Raw genomic sequence first — 23,167 nt, forward strand, 5'->3', positions numbered from 1 at the left:
ATTCTACTGGCTGTTATGATAAAGCACACAGATGTCTATATTCAGTCAAGCTTTGGATCAGGGCTTGGAGCTTTTAAAAGCACAAGTTGATTTATAATTTTTTAGAAAGAAAAATTTACAATACCACCCTCCCATTGGTGATCTTGACAACATTCCAATCCCAGATCACCCACTGGTCGCCAATGACCAAGGAGATTCTCTCTGATATTATTTAAAAGACTTTTTTCTTAGAAATTGTTTATTGTTAGCTTCTTGATAAATCGCCCTTTGAAGGTACGATTAAAGCAATTTCTATATATTACATATTTGTCCCTAGTGGACTCAATCTATGCTTTTGTACCAGTGGCAACGGAGGGTTAAGTGACCTGCCCAGGGTCACAAGGAGCTGCAGTGGGAATCAAACCCAGCTCCCCCTTCTCCCCCGCTCGAAAGAAAGAATCTGCTTAAGTGTAACAGATATTTTCCAAATACAGGGTAAGAAGCTATGTATATGGGTGAAGTCATCTGATGGCAATGAAACACACACACCTACAAAGTAGCAGAACAGCCAAGAAGGCTTTTCAGGGCATGAGCATGAGATGCCACACCAGTGGCGTAGCCAGAAAACCAATTTTGGGTGGGCCTGAGCCCAAAGTGGGTGGCACAAAAGTTTCTCTGCCATTCCCTTTCATCTTTAATCTACTCCCCATTACTATATTTCTATCTTCTGTAATCACTATCCTCTCATCCATTTCCTTGCCACCCTCTTCCTCCGCCCCCCCCCTCCAGCATCTCCCACATGGTTCCACCATTCCCAGCATCTTCCTCCATCCACCCTTCTAGCTCCCTATCCCTTCTCTTCTCTCCACCCCTGTCCCTTCTCTCCTCCCCATGGTCCAGCATTTCTCCCTCTCTCTTTCCTCCCATTGTCTGGCATCTCTCCATCATTCTCATTTGCTCCTGGATCCAATATCTCCCTCTCCTATGAATCTCCCCTGCCTCTCATCCAACCCCATGTCCTACATCTCCCCCTCTCTCCCATTGTCCACATCCTTCTTTCCCCCTCCCTTGTACCCCAGATCCAATAGCTGTCTTCCCCCTCCTTCCCATGCAGCATTCTCTTCCTTCCTCCACCATGTCCAACATTTCTGTCTCTCTCCCACTGTCCACCATCTCTGTCTCCCCCTCCCTTGTGCCCCAGGTCCAATATGTCTTTCTCCTCCACCCATACAGCGTCTCTCCCTTCTTCCCATCCACTGTCATGCCCAACATTTCTCCCTCTCTTCTCCGTGCACCATCTCTCCCTCCCCTCCAGCCCCATATACAAGATTTCTCCCTTTCTTGCCCCCCTCTACCCCTTTGTCTCTCTCTCTCTTCCTTCCCTCCACCCTCATGCACCATCTCTCCCTCCTCTTCACCTGTGTCCAACATTTCTCCCTGTGTTCTCCCTCCCCCTCCATGCAACATTTCTCCTTCTCCATCCACCCCATATCTCTTGTCCCTATCCCCCTCTCCCTCCAGGCAGCATTTCTCCCTCTCCTCCCACTTAACAAGATTTCTCCCTCTGCTCCGCTGCCTGCCCGGTACCTTGGCAGAGTGAGCGCACCAAATGTAGCTATGCGCACCTCTCCCCAGGCTCCGCTTCGCCGCATGATCGTCGCTCCCTGCACTCTTCCTCTCGCCCGCCACGCTGCGCAGGCATTTACACAGGCAGCCGCGCTCCCCCCCCCCGCCCCCCGCCGCGTCCATCCGGTCCTCTGATGCACTTCCTGTTAGGACCGGATAGACGCGGCAGGGGAGAGCACAGCCGCCTGCATGAATTGCAGCACCTCGCGACAGGCAAGAAGAAGAGTGCTGAGCGATGCAGCGAAGCGGAGCTTGGGGAGAAGCAGCGAGCGAAGGATGTGAATGGGCGCCTGGGCGGGCCTGGAGGGAAAGTGGGTGGGCCTGGGCCCACCCAGGCCCACCCGTGGCTACGTCCCTGTGCCACACAACTGCTACTGCACAAGGCTCGGCAGCATTCTATATAACAGCCAAAGTAGAACAACTTTGTAAGTGGAGGAGGGTGGGAAGACAGTCTGCTTCTTCTGTTCTGCTGTCTTTGGAGAACATTTGCCACAGGCAAGGCTTTTTTTGAGGGGGTACTGAGTACCAGCACCTTTTCCACTGTATGCTAAAATTGACCCATGAAACCCAAGTTTTAATAATAGAGCTCAGGCTCTACACACCAATTCTGTCTTGCCATAGATTCTGTGACTGGTTGCAGGGGGCCTGGCTATTATGGGGTAGGTCCAGTGGTGTGCTGGAGCCGGCTCGCAAGAACTGGTTGTTAAATTTTTTGACATCTTGTGAGCCGGTTGTTGTTGGAGTGTGAGCCAGCTTTCCTCTCCTCCCCTCCCCCCCCCCCGGCGCGAGCTGCAGGGTCACAGACTCCCAGCGCCGGCTCACTTGCCCGCCCTCAGCTCCCCGATAGCCCTCCTTTCCTTCCTTCTGCCGCCCTTCGTTTAAATATTTTATTTTACCTCAAGTTGCGGAGGCGGCACTGAAAGCAGCAGGCTCGGCTTGCCTCCAGCCTTCCCTTCCCTCTCTGTGTGTCTCGCCTTCTTCTGATGTATTTCCTGTTTCCGCGAGGGTGGAACACTGAGATGGAAGGGAAGGCTGGAGGGTGAGCAGAGACTGCTGCTTTCAGTGCCATTGCCGCGACTTGAGGTAAAATATTTAAATGCAGGGCGGCGGCAGGAAGGAAAGGAGGGCTACTGGGGAGCTGAGGGTAGGCAGGTGAGCCGGTGCTGGGGTTGGAACTGGAACTTGGAGGCTGAAAAGGGGGGCAGGTGGAGGCTGGGATGAGTCACTGCGAATGGATGGGAGGGGAAGGCAAGAGGAGAATCGCTGGACATGGATGGGGGGGAGGGGTGGGGAGAGAAGAAATCGCTGGACATGGATGGTTAAGGGAGGGCAGAGGAGAATCATTGGACATGGAGGAGAGAAGAGGGCAGGAGAGAGAGAAGAGTTGCTGGACATGGATGGATGGAGGGGAGGGCAGGAGAAATGCTGAACCTGGATGGAGAAGAGAGAAGACAGGAAGGAGATGCACATGGATGGAGGGGAGGAGAGAGAAGACAGGAAGGAGATGCACATGGATGGAGGGGAGGAGAGAGAAGACAGGAAGGAGATGCACATGGATGGAGGGGAGGAGAGAGAGGAGAAATGCTGGATATGGATGGAGTGGAGGGAAGGGAAGGGAAGAGAGGAGAGGAGAAATGTTGGAGAAGAGGAAAGAGAGGAAGGAAATGCACATGGATGGAGGGGAAGGGAGAGAGAAGAAATGCTGGACATGGATGTAGGAGAGGGAGGGAACACAGGAAGTAGAAAAGCTGGACATGGATGGAGGAGAGGGAGGGAAGACAGAGGAGGAGATACACATGGATTTAGGGGAGAGAGGAGAAATTCTAGACATGGATGGAGGGGAGGGTAGACAGTTGAAATCCTGGAAGTGGATGGAGGGGAGGGAGGAAGTGAGATGAACATGGATGGAGGGGAGGAGAGAGGAGAAATGCTGGACATGGATCATGAAGGGGGACAGGAAAAAAGCTGGGCATGGATGGATGAAAGGGAAGAGAGAGGAAGGAGATGCATATGGATGGAGGGGAGGAAAGAAAGAGGAAGGAGATGTTTTGCGAGGCCGCCCTTGTAAGTCTCAGCAGCCATTTTAAAGAAGATGCGGCAGGATGAGGGTCAGTGCTGGCAGCGGGCAGGAAAAACTGGGGATTTTTCCTGCCCCGAAGAATCCACTAGACCACCAGGGACGCTGCCTTCAGGTATGCACTGGGAGTGGGACCCTTCGGTTCTGGGGATCGGGGAGGAGGATTGTAATAGGTAGGTGAGGTGGGGTGAGGAGGATACTGTAAAAAAAAAAATAAAAAAAAGTTAAATTCTTAAAAATGGCGCCGTCTTGTGCATAGAGATGTACACAGAGGAAGAATAATAAGAGATTAACTTTTCATAGGTAGAGTAGTAATTTGTTATAAATTGTAATCAGTGTATCACTGGAGGGGCTGGTTATAGGGACCTAGCCCTGTTATTGGTGCAGAGATTTTTTTTTCTCCTGGTAAAGGGCTTCTAAAACAGACATGTTATGGGAATCAGGTGCTCAATGTTCAGAGTTTCTATTTATTTACTTATTTATGGCATTTTATCCTACATGCATTACTCTCTCTGGGAAAAAAAGTTTTTTGTAATGCTCCCAGGCTCCAATCTAATTCATGTAGGATAAATGAGAGTAATGCATTGCCCCCCCCCCCCCCCCAGGCTCTATCCCTGGGTATAGCCAGCTCTGCAATTTTGGGGGGTGGGGGGGCACAGAGGTGGACCGTGGAGAGAGCCTGTTGCTCAAAATTTACCAGCACACCACTGGGTGGGTCCCTCAGTGATCACCCCATTTCTGAAGGGTGGCCTAGCATTTGAGTACTGACACCTTTTTTGCTAGAAAAAACACACTGGCCACAGGTATGCTATCCCATTGTCTTGGAAGATAAACAGGATAATGCAGCCACACCCGTGGGAATCCCTAGCCAAGGGCTGCCTTCCAACAAACAGGGCATAACAGAAAAGCCTTCAGGGAGTGGGAAAACATGTTTTTAGTGGGTGGAGCCGTTTATCACATTTTTTATACTTACTTTTTGTGGAGAAGCCAAACCAAAAATAATATTTATACATTTTTATTACCTGCCTTTGCAAAAGAATGTTAAATGTGATTTCATAAGGCATGTAATCAAGTAGAAATAAACAAATAAGAAAACTGAAGCCATCATTAAAACTATTGCAGAAAATATCATTAGCAGCAGCTTAGTAATTCTATCAACAACTAGAACACCAGGGCCTCAATGCACAAAACTTAACACCAGCTCTAGGAACGATTAGCACCGGAACTGCACACAAAGGTCCAGCGCGCTTGCTAATGTGTGCGCTGAAGATCCGCGCAAATTGTATTTAAAAGCATTGAAATGGATTCAAATGAGGTGACTCACTCTTAATGCTCAGAAAACAGCACAGAAACTAATGCTGGCCTTAACACCAAAAACACACCACCAGATTGGGGGGTGGCGTTTGGGTTTTCATGAGAGGATTTCTTCTGAATTTTTCACATTAAATTGCCAGTTTTGGGTTTTTTTTGGAAAGGATAAAGCAGCTTGTGCAGCCTGTAGTGCTGATAATGAGAAGAAATGGAGGGAAACAGGAAAGAAGGACAAAAACAAATCCTCACGGACGTGTAGACACCAAACAAAGTAGTGAGGTGAATACAAGGAGGATTTTCAATATTCAAGGACATTTATTGTAGTCACAGAAGCAACACACAGGGCTTTTTTTGAGGGGATACTTGGGGGTACTGAGTACCGGCACCTTTTCCATTGTCTGCTAAAATTGACCCATAGACCCCAAGTTTTAATAAAAGAGTTCAGGTTCTACACATCAATTCTGCCTAGATTCTGTGACTGGTTGCAGGGGGCCTGGCTATTGTGAGATGAGTCCTTCAGTGATCACCCCACCCCTGAAGGGTGGCCTAGCATTTGAGTACCAGCACTTTTTTGCTAGAAAAAATGCACTGAACGTAGTAGATGACAGCAGATAATGACCTATAATAATAGTCCATCCAGTCTGCCCAACAAGTTAAAACTCACAGCATAAGATATGATGAAATATTACATATGTATAACTTGATCTTGATTTGTCCTTGTCATTTTCAGGGCACAGACCCTAGTTTGCCTGGCACTGGCCTTGTTCCCCAACTACTGAAGCTGTCATCGAAGCCCCACTCCAGCCCATCCACAATCTGCCCAGCTATGACCACAGACCACAGAAGTCTGTCAGGCACTGGCTTTACTTCCCCATTATTGCAGTTGCCATCTAAGCACTGCTAAATTTGTTTGGTTCCATTCTCTTTCCAGACAGGATTCCTTTATGTTTATTCCATAATATTTCATTTTCCAACAGGGAAAGGGGTCAAATATAAATGGATTTTATGTTCATCTTTCTTTATCAGGGTATGAAGATGTGGAATGATTTCCCTATGACTCTTCAAATATCTACTGGCTATTTACAGTTTAGAAAGCATCTTAAAACTTGGTTATTCTAAAAATGTGTTTTATAAGAATTTTGAATTGTTTATGATACCTACATCTTATAACTTCCCTAGGTATGCCTAGGTGTTCCTTTTTGTTGTTACCCACATTGAACTGATGATCTTCCCCCAAACTTACTATAGGGTCACTGATGGTCTAGCGTAGGGGGGTCTGAACCCAGTCCTCAGGGCACACCCAACCAGTCAGGGTTTTCAGGATATAGTTCAGACAGGAGTGATCCTCTCCTGCTCCTGCCCATGCCAGCTCCTGCTGCAAAATGGCTGCCCCAACTTCTAGTGGTAGTTTTGCAGTACTAGATAATACCACAACACTACCAACTAGGGGTCTGGGCAGCCATTTTTAACTCAGAGTCCAACATGGGCAGGAGCGAGGGGGGGTGCTTGGGAGCAGGATCAGCCAAATATTTAAGCCGATATTCAGCCCACTATCTGGTTAGCAAACTTAAGCCACATTGAGCCTGCCATGAGTGGGAAAGCACGGGGTACAAATGTAACAAAAATAAATATTGCCACAACCCAGCTAGCTACAGACTGCCTCTGGACTGGTCCAGAACTAACTGGATAGTAACAAGGTGGTCACAAGAATATACAATGGCGCTATCCGCTTCAGTGTTGCTGAATACCGGACGGCCAGCTCAGCAGGTTCAACAGGGAGAAAAACAAACAAACAAACAAAAAAAAACTTACTTGCTTGGTTAAACCATTATGAATATTGAGTCCTAAGACCCTAATGACCCCTGCCTCAGAACATGAGCCTTTCTAGCTGTACCAATTTGCTCACTAAGATGATGTTCAATAATTATTTCCAACTTCTAAACCTTACTGTTTGCCAGATAACTGCCACCCCACTCGCCTAGATCTTTCACCTATAAACAGGCTGTATCTCACTGACCTAAATCTGCTTTTCGCTGTTGAAATAAGCAGCTCTCCCCTCACTACTTACTTCCCTATATTCCTTTCCTATCCCATAATCATACAGATGGTGGGACTAGCTACGGTCAAGCAATAAGCGCTATAAGCCAGCACATTCCTCATCTCTGGCCTGCACTTTTCACACCTTCAGAATGCATCCATTAAATCTTCCTAATGAAGCTGCTTCCTAAAGATGTTTCCCCAGATATGCAAGGAGCAATGGAGATTATTACATTTCCTGCTTAATCAGGGCTGATGGGGGGTAGGGGGGGCAATATTCCCTGAGCCTGGCCTTCCAGGGGGGTCCGGAGCCGGTGTACATCTCTCTTCTGCTCCTGTGTGTCATGATCTGGGTGACTGAGTTAACGTGATAACTCGGGTCCCGGCACACAGGAGTAGGAAGAATGACAGAGAGGAGCAGACACAGGAAGGTAAGGAGCAGGGGGATGGCCCGGGTTAGGTATAGGGGCGACAGCAGCTGGAGTTGGGGGGGGGGGGGCAGGCCTGGCTCTGGGCAGCCCTGTGCTTAATAGGGGTGTATTATAGGTGCCCCAAATTAGGTCTGTCCCTACCCCATCTTCCCAGAAGCTGCTCATAATTAATGACAAAAGGTACAAAGTAAGATAATTTGGAGCACTGTCAAAATATTTTCAGTGAATGCGAACATTTTGGTACCTTTTCTTCATTGGCTGCCATCAGAGATTCCACGGCCTTCTTCATCTTCTGCACTTCTAAATCTAATGGTATAGAGCAAATAGCACATGTCAGATCAAGTTTCCTTGTCTGCATCAGACTTTGACTTATTTGTAGGAATATAAATATATATAAAATCACACATCCTTCTCTCTACTGATTATACACCACTGTACATCTGTACATTCTAAGGTTGTGCTTTTATTAAGAGATGCTGCTTTCTGTCCAAAATCACAAGCACAAAGTTTGGAGATATTTATCTGCATCACATAACTCTTACATTAATTACAGCTTCATTCTCACTAGGCCATGGATTTGTTATAAATAGTCAATAAAAATAATAGAAAAAATAAGTACAACATGCTTTTTCCCCATGACCATTTGTTTTGGGTGGGGAAGGAAGTGAACAGGGAAATCACCCAGGGCCCCAGTCCTATAAGGCACTGCTCCTCAGCTCTATCCTGGAGGCACATCTGGCCTGTTGAGTTTTCAGGATTGCCACAATGAATATGCAATAGAGAAGTTTGCATACAATGGCTCTCCGGTATATGTGGATTTCTTTCATAGATATTAATTGTGGTAATCCCGCAAACACGAATGTCTAGGTGTGCTTCCAGGAGAAGGTTGAGCAGCAGAGCCATGTGGAACCTACTAGAAAAGCTGGGTTATGTCTGAGGCAGAACTTGAAGACACTTTATTTATTTATTTATTTAGATTTTGCTCACACCTTTTTCAGTAGTAGCTCAAGGTGAGTTACATTCAGGTACTCTGGATATTTCTCTGTCCCAGGAGGGCTCACAATCTAAGTTTGTACCTAAGGCAATGGAGGGTTAAGTGACTTGCCCAAGATCACAAGGAGCAGTGATGGGATTTGAACCGGCCACCTCTGGATTGCAAGACCAGTGCTCTAACCACTAGGCCACTCCTCCCACTCGGCACTGGTTAGGCCACTCCTTGGTTTCCACCCTGAATTCCAGTTTGTCTAATGCAGAGTTTCCCGTGCTTGGAGTCACGACCTGCATAGGCTCCCTATATGTGCATCGTTCTGCACCACCTGAAGGTGGAGAACGTGATGAAGGCGGTTAGCTTGGCAGAGTTTAAAAAGGGGTTAGACAGTTTCCTAAAGGACAAGTCCATAAACCACTAATAAATGGACTTGGGAAAAATCCACAATTTCCAGGAATAACATGTATAGAACGTTTGTATGTTTGGGAAGCTTGCCAGGTGCTCTTGGCCTGGATTGGCCGCTGTCGTGGATAGGATGCTGGGCTCGATGGACCCTTGGTCTTTTCCCAGTGTGGCATTACTTATGTACTTATGAGCATTTTATTTGGCTGTAATCAGGTCACAACCACAAAAAGATTAACAAACATGACCCAGGTCCCTTAATGAAAGCACAAGGGTATGACTGGAAATACAGATTTACTACTGTAAACACTTTGCTATATGATATTGAAAGGTGGTATATGAAATTATTAAACTACACTAAATTGACTAAAATCCCACAAATCTTTCCCCGCAGCCTATAGTTAGATTTCACATACAAATTAAAACTACACATATTTATATGTCCAGCTCTGTCCTAATGTGCTGCAGTGTTTCATTATCACCACACACTGCTGCCACATAGTTAGCAGTGCAGGTAGACCTGTCACAGGACATCAATCTCTTGAGCGCTGAACGGTTTAATTATACTGCAAACATAAAAGGACTGAAAAATAGACAAAAGAATTCACAACAGTGAAATCATACACCTACCTTTACCTAAAACACCCTCAACATGCATCTGTCTTGGCTTCAAAACCTAACATCTCAAAGGAACAATTCAATACACATCTCAACATACACCTTATTCTTAGAAATCCACTGACTATAATTAAAATCTCTCTGCTCTACATGTCAATGAATACATCTTCCTCTCTTTTCCTGAAAAGATCATTCATTCAAAGAATAGGATGAAATGTATCTGCCCAGTACATTAGATCACAATTTTTCTAGAACAAACTGATTTGTCTTTAGCACACACTGGTGCCTATTAGTGTAATGTCAATTCTTACCTATGTTGCCTTAAGTCCCTTCCCTGTCTCAAACAACTTTCTTTGACTACAAATCAGAGAAAATGTTTCTGCACTCAATTGATTGATTGATACATTTGTACCCCGCGCTTTCCCACTCATGGCAGGCTCAATGCGGCTTACGTGGGGCAATGGAGGGTTAAGTGACTTGCCCAGAGTCACAAGGAGCTGCCTGTGCTGGGAATCGAACTCAGTTCCTCAGTTCTCCAGGACCAAAGTCCACCACCCTAACCACTAGGCCACTCCTCCACTCGAATTAATTAATTAAACTCGAATTCGTTGCCAATGTGGTAAAAGCAGTTAGCTTGGCGGGGTTTAAAAAAGGTTTGGATAATTTCCTAAAAGTCCATAATCCATTATTAAGATAGACTTGGGAAAATCCACTGCTTATTTCTAGGATAAGCAAAGAGAGGCAGGAGAGGGGGATATAATAAGGACGTTTAAGTACCTCAGTGGCATTAATGTACAGGAGATGAGCCTTTTTCAAATGAAGGAAACCTCTGGAATGAGAGGGCATAGCATGAAGTTAAGAGGAAAAAGGCTTAGGAGGAATCTGAGAAAATACTCTCCCGGAGAGGGTGGTGGATATGTGGACTGGCCTCCCTGTGGAGGTTGTGGAGATGAGGACTGTGTTAGAATTTAAGAAAGCTTGGGACAGGCACGTGGGATCACTTAGGAAAAGGAGTTAGTGGTTACTGAGGATGGGCAGACTGGATGGGCCAGCCATTCGGCCCTTATCTGCCATCATGTTTGTCTAACACAAGATACAGTCTAAGATACTAAGATGCTGAATACGAGTCACTGAGCATATCATAGTGGCTTTCATGGATTATCTGGCTTCATGACTCATCCTTACATTCCCTCTAGGTCTTTTTAATCATCAACATTTAATTATTCCATCTGTTAATAGATTTAGGTTTAATTTTTCTTGTGGTGAGGCGTTTTGTTGTGCAACCCTATCCTTATGGAATTCTTTACTTTAATATCTTTGTGCTTAATCTTATAAGACATTCAAATATGCTCTTAAATATTGGCTTTTGTAGTGCTGCTATGAGCTAGATTCTATATATCATGCCTAAAAAATTATTGCCGGAAAAAAACACCAAAACACCTTCAGCTTGGAGAAGAGGCGGCTGAGGGGCGATATGATAGAGGTCTATAAGATGATGAGTGGAATGGAACGGGTTGATGTGGAGCGCCTGTTTATGCTTTCCAAAAATACTAGGACAAGGGTGCATGCGATGAAGCTGCAGTGTGGTAAATTTAAAAAGAATCGGAGGAACTCAACGCCTAAACTCGAATTCGCTGCCGGAAAAAGTGGTTAAGACGGTTAACTTAGCGGACTTCAAAAAAAAGGTTGGACGGCTTCCTGGAGAAAAAGGCCAAAGAATGTTTTTGAATGGACGAGGAAATAATACACTATTTCTAGGAGCGGCGGGACAAATTGCTTGTTCTTTTGGCCGCTGTCTGTGACAGGGTGCTGGGCTCGATGGACCCTTGGTCTGTCCCAGCATGGCGATGCTTATGTACTGATGTACCTAGGTGTATACTTTAAACCACGTATTTGTTTCGGCACGGTTTATAGAATATGCCCAATGGTGACTAAATGTGAACATGGCCATTTATGCCACGTAAAACTTGGTATAAATTCCCACACCTAATTGAAGCATAGAGTGGGCATAATCTAAAACAATGCGCGTAAATTTTAGGAACGTCCATGATCCGCCCATGCTCTTCCCATAACCATGCCCACTTTTGGAATCCATGCGGTAGAATTTACATCCACTAGTTTATAGAATAGGCTTAGCAAGTTGTACATGTAAATTCTAATTAAAGCCAATTAGTGTCAATAATTGCTTGTTAAGTAGCAATTATAAGCGTTGATTGGCTTGTTAACCAATTAAGGTGTGCATGCAAATCCAGAATATGAACGGATTCGTGTACATGCAAATCCAGAATATGAACGGATTCGTGTACAAGTCGCACTATATAGAATCCAGAAGTATGTATGGCAGGTCCCGATAATCCCTAACATAAGTGTACCATTAATTACTGGTTTCACTGTAAATCTGGAAGCTCTGTTTAATTCATTCCCACCCCCCCACCCTTCTGTTTAATTCCAAGTCCTTTTGTTTTATCTGGTTTCTATTTTATTTGGAATGGAGAAGTAGCCTAATGGTTAGAGCAACAGCCAGAGAACCAGGAGAGGCTGGTTCAAATCCCAGTGCAGCTCCTTGTGATCTTGTGCAAGTCAGCTATCCCTCTACTGCCTCAGGTACAGATGATTGTGAGACCTCTAAGGACAGAAAAATGTCTACTGTAACAAATGTACACCGCTTCAACAACTTTTGGGATTGTAGGCGATGTATAAGAAATTAAAATAAAACATTTGTTTTGTCTGTACAGCCATAGACATTAGAAATGTACACACCACCATGATTTGAATGGTAAATGGCAGTATATGAAATATATATATATATAGCAAACGCATGTGTTTGTCCGAGTCCCAACTCCGGCCTCCAAAGCGCTATGGCCACCAAAAACTGCATGCAGACTCTACCGTCATTACCTGTGTAGTTTGAAATGATTTGGTTCTGGGGGGTACTTAGGGGAGGAGGAGCAATACCTTCACCCATTAAATGAATAGCTGCAGGGTGGAAAGTTCTTTCTTGCTGCTGCTAAACAACAAGCTGCTTGGGATAGGGTGAGCTCTCAGAGACTGGTGGGGAGAAACAGGGACAGCAGCTGTGCAATTGTCCCCCTCGAAAAGAAGGCTGTGTTTTGACAGGAAAATGGTGAAAGCCAAAAGGCAGACACTTGCTAGATTGAAACTATTCAAGAAAATCAACCTAAAAAAACTGATCGGAAAAGTAAGTGCTAGGTAGGGATCCAGTCTCCACATTTTCTGATTTAAGGGAGTATTAAACTCAATGTCACCCTTTCTCACCCCCCCCCCCCTTCAGCAAAACACCTGTCACACTAAGCCATTCTCACACAGCACTCAGCCAAACACCCCACTCACACTCACCCATTCTCACACACCCACCCCTCACAAAACAACCCCAATCACACCCCCCAGAACATACCCCCACTCACCCCTCAGTACCACACTCCCACTGACAATCACCTATTCTCACACAACCAAGAGTAGCACATCTCCACACACCTCATCCCTCAGCAGTATAACCTCACTCACACACCACAGAAGAGCACACCCCCACTCACTCATCCGTTCTCACAAACCCCTCAGCAAAACACTCCTACTCACCCATTCTCACACACCTCTCAGCAAACCCCCAAACCCTCACCAGTACACTCCCATTCATTCTCACACTCAACCCCTCAGCAGTACACCCCCACTCACCCATTCTCACATCCTCTTTTTAGCACACTCCCATTCACACTCATTTTCATACACCCCTCAGCACTACACCCCCACTCACATTCTCACCCTCCTCAGTACCACACCCCCATTCACACCTCCCCTCAACAGTACAACTCCTCACTCACCTTCTAACATACCCATTCACACTCTCTCAGCAGTGCACCCCCACTCAGCCATTTTCATACACCCCTCAGAACTGTCAATGTTTAAGGCTCACTTAAAGTAGAATATATTTAAAGCAGACCATATTTTTTGGGCCAAGTCATGGCTCCAGATACTAAATAGGTTGTTTTCTATACAGGGTGGTTGAAACTATAATGGAAAATGAAATATGGCTTGCAGATCAGCGAAAAAGGCAGGCTGAGATAAGAGTTGATGAAACGCCAGTTGAATATCAAAAGGGACTTGAGTACCAAAGGGAAAGGCAAACTCAAATAAGGAGTATTGAAAACCAACAAGAAAATGGAATATGACTTCAGTACCAAAGACAAATACAAGCTGCTAGCAGAGCCCAAGAGATCGGACAGCTCAATGTTTAGACAATCATAAAAGAGAAGCCATTAGAAGACTATTAACAAAGTCAAATTTACAACTTGATGAACGAATATGAAGAGTCTCCTCAATTAAGCACGGGCAAAATGAACATTATCTGCAAATCATGTTGTACACTAAAATTTAAGGCAGAACCCCCTGGTATGTGTTGCTCAGGAGGTAAAGATACTGATGACATTGTAAATAATCAGACTGAATTTCTAAATTCACTGCATCCACCAGGAATGCCACCACATCAACTACACTTAAAAATTGGTTCGTCAATCATACTCCCACGAAAACTAAATGCTCCAAAGCTATGTAATGGCACACATGTAGCTCTTAAATTCTAATGCCACAAGTTATTGAGGCTACAATCTTGACAAGTTGTGCCAAAGGACAGCACGTTCTTATACCTAAAATTCCTCTTATTCCATCTATCAGATACAGCTCAAAAGACTGCAGTTTTCAATTCAACTAGCCTTTGCAATGTTGATAAATAAGGCTCAAAAGGTCAAATGTTAAAAGTCACAGGTGTCAACTTACAAAAACCATGTTTTTCACATGGCCATTTATATTTCGCCTGTTCACGAGTTGGCTCAAATAAGTCTTTATACATATGCTCCAAATCAAAAAACAAAAAAATGTTGTCTATCAAAATACGCTTAAAATGTATCTACTCCTGGGTGTTCTATTTCTGTCTTACATAGGTGAACTGCATGATCTCAAAAATCTGTATAAATCTGCTCTTTATAAAGTACACAACAGGGCCCTGTTTACTAAGGTGTGCTAGCGTTTTTAGTGAATGCATAAAATAATCATGCACTGTGCAGGTACCCATAGGAATACTGTGGGCGCCTACACAGCGAATGGTAATGGTTAGTGAACGCTAAAAATGCCAACATGCCTCTAGCATGGCTTAGTAAACAGGGCCCTTATTTTTTCATTATTCCAATCATCTCCCCAGAGCTCCCCATTTGTTTTAGCTATTTTAATCCTATTTATCTTTTGGGAGCAAGCAATTTTCATAATGCACATGAACATTTCATTTCATGAGCTTTACAAGACTTTAAAATATATACATATATGTTCTCTTGCAAAAATTATCCCAAGAATCAATGCACATTTATACCTGCTGTGTCAAGCCCTTAAAAAAAAACAAAAAATAACATTCATGCTTTTGAAAATTCAAAAGGTATGCATATGTCATTTCAATTCTTACCCTCAGGAAAGTTTCCCACCAAGTATGCACAAAAATGTCGCTACACACATTTTTACCAAACTACAGGATGGGCAATTTATAGAAACCCCCTTCTGTGGCTAAAGCATGACTTTACCTATGGAAATGGTTTTGAATTTTACTCACCCTATGTATAAACACAAGTACATGTGTCACCAAAATTAAAACTTAATCTTTCATTATATGTGAGGTTGAAACTCTAATTAAGTCAAGGTTATACTTTAGGTTCATCTTTTAAAATTATAACAAGAATGCATGCTGACAGAACAGAAATATCTCTTGCTAAAACAGCCAAAAGCGATTCATGTAATGCAACTGGGTTTAACTGTTTTTACCAAAGCAATGGATCAAAGCAATGACTTGTGTAGACAGTGAAAAGCATGATGGAATGCTGCTTAGCCAGAGCTCAGAACAGATGAACTGTACAAAGAGGAGGAGCACAGGAAATGGCAGACATGGCAAGGAGCAGTCATGCTTCAGTACATTCCACAAAGAAAGAGATGACTTAAACACAGGTCAGACTCTGCTTCATCTATAAACCTCACCAACTGCCCAAAACTTGCATCTGTGTGACTTTGGTCTTCACCTAAAGCCTTTTGGGAGATATGATTCTTCTGTACAGGATTTAATGATACATTAATTTTTTTTTAGAGGGATGGGGGGAGGGCAGTGATAATAAAGCTCAATACTTGCAGTTCAAGCTTTTCCAGTGGGAGAAACGTTTGTCCTTCATTTACAGCTGGCACTTAATTCCATTAATTTGTTTTGGGAAAAAATGCATTTTTGAAAGCATGTATGAGAAAACAAGATTCAATGAGTAAGAAATGAAGAATGAGTATAACTATAGGGATTTCAATGTACTTAGCCACATACTACTCACTCTCAATTGCATTTGCTAAAGTCTTCAAAAACATGCAATGTTAAAAACCACTTATTTTGAAAGGATTACATACTGTAGGGATGTGTATTTGTTAACATGCATTCAGTTCATTAACGTGCCTTAATTTAGTGTGCACAAAATCCATATAATACAAATTAACCTACAAATTTACAAACACAGAATTGATTTATGCACTTTACAAGTTCTGATGTACATTTTTTAAAAATGTATTTAAAAAAAATGTGAAACCAAAAAACCCCACATATAATAGGGAACAGCCAAACAAACTGAAAATGAACAGTTTCTGGTCTGTTTTCATTCCTATTTTTTTTTCACATTGTAGTTATTTTGCTTGCAAATATAAGAGACTGAACTGAGTGCCAAATAATTAGACTTTCTTGCTTGGGCGAGAAATGGGATAATTTAAAGTTCCCAGTCTTATGCACCCATGGCTCCGCTGAAGCATCAATGGTCATCAGAAAGTTATTATAACGAAAACAGTGAACGTTATCAGTTTAGCATACAGGTAGTAATTCTATAAAAGGGCGCCTACTTTTAGGCATCAAGGTGGCATCTATTTGGAGCTATCCTATAAAAGGTAAGTATGTGCCTATTTTCTTTACAGAATACTAGCATAACAGGTCGAATATGCACCTGCGAGCACTTAACACCAGCCAACAGTATTCTCTAATTTGCATGTGTAACTGTGTGCCTCATTCAAATTCTGCCCATGTGTATGCCATCTTCCAAGTACGTGCCATCACATTTAGGTACGTGTCATAGACTAGTGCATAAGCACACAACAGCGGAGGAGACCCCAAAAAAGACATTTCAAAGGTGTCCAGGAGGTATTTTATTAAGATCTTCATCAAGGCTCGACACGGCTTGTGTTTTGGCCTTTTTGTGTTTTGGCCTTTGTGGCCTGCATCAGGAGACTACAGAAAAAAGAAGATATGGACCAGTTATGTTGGGAATTTTTTGTTTGGTTCATTTCTTCTTTGTTCTGTTTTCTAACATGTAGTCATAGATATTTCTCTTTTTTAGATATATGTTTTCTTACAAGGCTATTGGAGACAAAACCAGTATTTGGATACACCTTCTAGGTAGGATTTTTTTTTTTAATTTGTATGTTATGCCTCTTGGATTTTATGTCTGATTTCTGAGCATTCAATATTTAGATTGAGGGCTAGGTTTGTTAAAATACTTGTTTTATAAGTGTAGGGTCATTTGTGTGTCTATTTTTAAATATTAACCTAGCTTTCTTTGTATATCTTTTCAATTATCTATTTATATTTTTATGAGAATTAATTGTGTATGTTTTTCAAAGTGTCCTTAGTTTCTCTTTATGAGTGGATGTCTCTTTGTCAACTAGTTAAACTTATTAAATTAAAGGACAGAGAGGGCCGAAGAGGTGGAGGAGTGGCTCTGTATGTGAGAGACTATATCAGAGCGGCTGAAATGCGGGGAACCTGGGGAGAGGCAGAAGCTTTATGGATCGTCCTGGAAAGAGAAGACGGAATCCACACAGGGGTTATCTACAGACCACCTGCGCAAATGGAGAAGTTAGATAAGGATCTGATAGAAGGTATTCAAAAGATTGGTATGAAAAGGGAGATGCTACTGTTGGGAGATTTCAATCTGTCTGACGTCGATTGGAACGTCCCGTCTGCGGAATCGGAAAGAAGGAGGAAGATTGTGGATGCCTGTCAAAGTACATTGCTCAGACAAATGGTGATGGAACACAAGGGTCGATGCTGGATCTAGTGCTCACGAATGGGGGCAGTATTTCCAATATCCTGGTGGGTGCCCACCTATGTAATAGTGATCAGCACACCGTATGGTTTGAAATAAGAGTGAAGGCGGAGTGCGGATGCACAAAACCCCGCAGGAACCGCTTCCATTCCCGCAGGCAACCCCGCAGGAACCGCTTCCGTCCCCGCAGGCAACCCCGCAGGAACTGCTTCCGTCCCCACAGGCAACCCCGCAGGAATCGATTCCGTCCCCGCAGGAACCCCACAAGAACCGCTTTCGTCCCCGCAGAAATCCCGCAGGAACTGCTTCCATCCCTGCAGGAACTCCGTTCCAGTGCAAGTGTCTACTTTGAATTGAGGTCTTTTTTGGTCTCCTCCACTGTTGTGTGCTTGTCACGTTATAACCGTGGAGGACTGTTCTTCTAGGCTTTGTTTTTTTTTGTTTTGTTTTTAATAGTCTAGTACATAGCCAGAACACTGGTCTTTATGCATTATGTGCTCACACACACACATAAACGAGCAGAAAACATGCCTCTTGGCACCCTGCTCATAGAAAATCTCAGGAGTACATTTTTTACAAATTTCAGGAAAAAAGCAGTATTGTGTGAAGACCAGAATTGAACCTGCAACTAGTGGGAAAATGTGGGGTATAAATGTGTTAAATAAATAAATGCCTCAGCAAAGCTGAAAATATGCCTGTGTCATATCGATTAGTCTAATGGATGTACAGATCAGCCAAAACAAGATGAGACAAGGCAGATGGTTACAGATCGCTCTTTTAACGCACCAGTGTTCTGCTTTGCTTTAACAAGGTTTCCTACTTAATTAAAATGCTGCATGGAAACCTCACCTAAAATACTTCTAGAAAGATCTACTAAATTATGTTTGTAAATATACTATAGCGTAAATGAAATTTTTGCAATGAGTGCAGGCAGCGACTTTCTCTATGTGTGATGGCAAGTCTCTTCGCTTAGTATTTTTTCTGCTGAGAATTGAATGGGGCGTTATAGATGAGTTAACATTATAGTTTTAGGTAGGGAGTAAGACATGCAAAAAGCTGTAGTGGAAGCAGCTCTGAAGGTTAAAAAAAATGCTGGTGGAGACACCAAAAATCTTACTTTTTTCTTTGAGCTTCTTTCTAAAATTGTCATCTGTGCAGGAAAAGCCAGCAATTTTAAAATTAGAATTAATGTTCAAGAAGTACATAAAATTCCTACGACACATTTTTATAACATTGTGTATATCAGAGAATCAAACTAGGTAGCTCACTGCAGGGCCCTTTTACAAAGGCACGCCAAAAAGTGGCTTGCCGTAGTGTAGGCGCATGTTTTGGACACGCGCTGGACCATTTCTCCACCACGTCTGGAAAAAAAGAGGGTTGGGGGGGGGGGAATGTACGTGCGGTAAAATTAAAACCAGCATGCGTCTATTTACAACCTGAGCCCTTAACGCCACCCACTGAGTTAGCGGTAAGGGCTCACGCGTTACCTGCAAGGTAACTGTCCAGCATGCGCCAATTACCGCCGGGAATGCCACCCCGGTAGACAATAGAAAATTATTTTCTACTGCAGGTTTTAGGCCCGCACCAAACTCGGAATTCCCGCCAGGCGCATGCGCTAGCCGGGCAGTAATGCTGATTTGACACGCGCTGCACATGCACAGGCCCTTACACACCTTTGTAAAAGGGCCCTGCTTGCTGTCTTCATGGAGACTTTGCAGTCTTTCCAGGTCACATATTTCATAACACAAGTCAATTTCAATAAGACTTTCCACAACCCTACACTGATGAGTTCTTTCTATTTTAAGCTTTCCTTTGACACTTATAAGCACATCAGAGCGGACTGCTCACTTGTACTATTGAAAAATGAAACCGCTTATCCTGAAATGTACATCACTGTCCCAGAGGCCAAAAAGATCTGTTTAAATTACTGCAATGGAGGAGGTTCCAATTAGAGAATGACATGGGGCCAAAGTTTGTCCTCGTCCCTGTGGGTTCTGCCTCCGTCCCCACCCCATCCACGCAGGTTCTGTCTCTGTCCCCGCCCCATCCCCATGGGCTCTGTCCTCATCTGCAGAAGCCTTGAACAATTATGATTTTATATTTAAATCTTTTTATTAAAGTATAAAAACGAATAACATACTGTGCAACTGTTGTGTATAAATTACAAATAGAAAACAATAACTAGCAGCTATAACCTTCCTCACCACCACCCTGTACCCTTCCAACACCAACAATAGCTAATTTCTACAACCCCAAGGAATCTTAATCTACCCTCTTAAAACTGTCCAGCAGTACAAAATACAACCCGTTCTGTATGCCCTAAAGGGGAGAAATATGCCCCTCTGAAGCACCGATGATTTTTTAATCTGTGGATGAATAATAAGTCATCAACAATCTCAGCATTCAGTCTAGCTCTCCTGTCTTCCACAGTCCTTCCCGCAATAGAAGATGTCTTCTTAGAAGATGTGCTGGTAGCAGGATGTACAGGATCCGCCATGCAAAGTTTGCTAGTTGTGGCCAGTATGTCTGCTTGTTCCCCCCCCCCCCCCCCCAACTCAAAATATTGTTGTCTGCATCATTCAAACATAAATAACAGTCCAGTTCATTAACAGGCTTCAAAGTAGAAAATGACACGTCCCTGTGGCCTCTGTCCCCATCCCCATGTCATTCTCTAACAGGTACTACCTCCTCAGCATACAAATCTCTCACATACATATTCATTGTGGAATCCTAAAAACCTGCCAAGGATTGGGTTGAGAAGCACTGCCTTAGTGTACCACATACAGAAACTAATGGAGGGAGCCAGTTTCTCCTTTGGAAGCTGCACAGCTTTAGCTTTGTGCCCTCTCGGGAACCGTTCAATTTTGTGACACTCAGATTCTCTTCAGCTCTAAGGACTTTGGCTGGGCTGTCCGAGAAATGGCTAATGTTAATAGACCTGTTCTACTACCAGATGTTGTGTTGATCTGGACAGAAAAATTACACTGAGCTTCATACTTTATTTTCAAATCATGAACAAGTGGTAAGTTATGTACTGAACAGGTATTATTAGCTGACAGGACTAACAAATATGCATTAGGCTTTGTATTTTATTGCTTTTGATATCTTTAATAAAAAGTCTAAATATAATTAGCAGTCTCCATGAGAATTTGAAAGGCTTGCTTTTTCAGTGTCTTGTCACTAAGATCTTGTGTGTTTTAAAACTGGATTAAAATGCTTCTACAGTGTTTCATAGACATTTGGGGAGGGGGGGGGGAGTGATCAACATAGGCCACTGTTAAGTCGCGTTATATTAGCACAGGATGGAGATCCTGGGCTAAAATAACCCAATGTGAACCTTCCTAATACCCCGATCACAGTTTCTCATAGGGTGAAAATTTTGGGAGTGATACTGGATTCTGAACTGTCTTTTAAGCAATAGGTTATAGTCTGTTGTAAAAAAATTCATATTTTAAGTTGAGATTGAGTAAATTACATCCATTGAATTCTCAAGCAGACTTTCAGGAAGTGTTGCAAAGTTTGATATTGACTGGTCTTGACTACTGTAATGTGGGGTATGTAGGATTGCCAGTTATGTATATTCATTCCTTACAAGGGGTACAAAATTCAACAGTATGCCTTTCATATGGTTTGTCTAAATATGATCAGGTTACACCCTTTATTAAGAAACTGCAATGGTTGCCAGTAACCAAACATATCAGATTTAAACTACTGGAGTTGGTGTACCAAAGCTTGTATCAGGATTCATCTCATCTGTCTGGTACCTCAACGAACCCTTTGCTCAGAGGATGCATGTATGCTGGTGGAACTTTCTTTCTGAGAAACACGAATGGAATATACATGGAAGAGAATGTATTCCATTGTTGGCCCAATTGAATGGAATAAGCTGCCAGTAACACTCAGAAAGCAGAAGAACTTGACAGTTTTCAAGCATACACTGAGACAGAACTTTCTTTTACAGACAAATTTGGGACCGTGAATACTTTGCAGTATTTTGGACTTACTATATATACTTTTTTTTTTTTGCAGATTATAAATTGTAATAAAATGACCCCCCCCCCCCCCCGGACTTAACAGTAGCCCACGTTGATAACTTCCCCCCTTTAGTGTCACTCATGAAACTGTGCCACAGATTCTGCTCCAATAAGAAAAATCACTTGAATTGCCAGCAAAATCTACTACTTCACTCAAGTTAAGGCTGCAGCAAGTGCTTAAATGCATTCTCCCTTTCTAGGATGCATCTATTTTGGTACGGTTGCCTTGTAATGATTAACCAACATGCAGTAAGGTGTGGCAGAAATACTACTTATGTACACAGTCATTCAGAGCCTGTTAAATGTAGTAAATTACACAACAAACCTAGAAAAGAAATGCAGGAAATACGAAGGAAACAAACGTTCTGCTGCCTCACCTCTCTCTATTATGTCTCCCTCTTCTGCCGGTTCCCTGCATAGCAGCTTCTCTTGCAGTCTCTTCACCTCCATTTCTTTCTCTTCCAGTTGCACTTTTAGCAAAGCAAGTTCATCCTGTATAGATAAAACAACTTTTCAAAGCGGTGCACATCAAAATCTGGAAGAATATATATAATTCCACCCCTCCTTTATTTATTTTTCTTTTTTAACAGCAGACTAATATTGGTCACGTGAAATGGCCTTGAAGCAGAACAGCTTATGTTTTAGTATGAATTACTTTTCTATGATTCATGAAAGTAGAAATCAGATGTACAATTAACACATGACAAAGCATGGTCCATGTTGGGTCTATTTATATTGCTGGCTGCTGAGCAATCCCAGGTAAACTATGACCACTGGTTTCAAATGGCTACTTGAGGGCATGGACAAAAAAAAAACCTTGCCCAGCAGGACTCAGGCTCCATCTTTCTGCCATGCTTCTGATCAGAATGAATTTTAGAAGCAGCAGCACCCAAGCATAAGTCCACAGTATGACAAACAGAAAGAACTAGATCCTGCTGGATACTTGTTGGACACCAATATTTTGGATTATTTAAAAAACAAAACCACCCCCTTCCTCTTCTCCCCCACTCCCAAACCAGAATCAGAAAAAAGCCCAGTGTTTAGCAGTGTCATTTTAGCTTCTTCTTTTTTTTTTTTTTACTAGAAGGCAGAAGTATAGCCCGTTTGAGAAGTCCTACAGCTGTAATATTTGTGCTGTAAGAAACAAAAAGCAAAGAAAATGAATTTGATGACTTTTTAATAATTTGGTAATGACATTAGCCTGTAGCCAATCAAGTATCTCTCAGTATACCATCTGCCAAGCGTGACATTTTCTCTTTCAGAGTAAGATAGAGACAGCAACCTCACATGACCTACTGACAACCACTCACCCCAGCAAAAGCAACATTACACGCAACCTGCATGGATAAGGTCCAACCTGATTACTGGAGGCATAGCCTAACAGTTAGTGCAGTGGCCTGACAACAAGGGAAACTGGATTCAATTCCCACTGCAGCTCCTTCTGACTCTGCACAAGTCACTTAACCCTCCATTTTCCCAGGTACAAAATAAATACCTGTATATAGTATGTAAACCACTTTGTAATCACAGAAAGGCAGCATATAAAA

General features: G+C 43.1%; 1 protein-coding gene across 5 annotated transcripts in view; it reads right to left on the reverse strand.

Moving 5' to 3' along the window:
• Positions 1-23,167, reverse strand: part of PPFIBP1 (PPFIA binding protein 1) — a 351,944-nt gene that overhangs the window by 90,375 nt on the left and 238,402 nt on the right. For 3 of the 5 annotated variants that reach the window (XM_030215476.1, XM_030215473.1, XM_030215472.1), the window contains 3 exons: positions 21,998-22,112; positions 18,704-18,736; positions 7,706-7,767 (listed from right to left, as the gene is read on the reverse strand). In XM_030215476.1, the coding sequence (XP_030071336.1) occupies positions 7,706-7,767; positions 18,704-18,736; positions 21,998-22,112 (210 nt within the window). The remainder of the gene's footprint in view (positions 1-7,705; positions 7,768-18,703; positions 18,737-21,997; positions 22,113-23,167) is intronic. The other 2 variants (XM_030215475.1, XM_030215474.1) reach the window with 1 other exon arrangement.

This window comes from Microcaecilia unicolor, chromosome 9 (assembly GCF_901765095.1).
Source record: "Microcaecilia unicolor chromosome 9, aMicUni1.1, whole genome shotgun sequence".
NCBI lineage: Eukaryota > Metazoa > Chordata > Amphibia > Gymnophiona > Siphonopidae > Microcaecilia > Microcaecilia unicolor.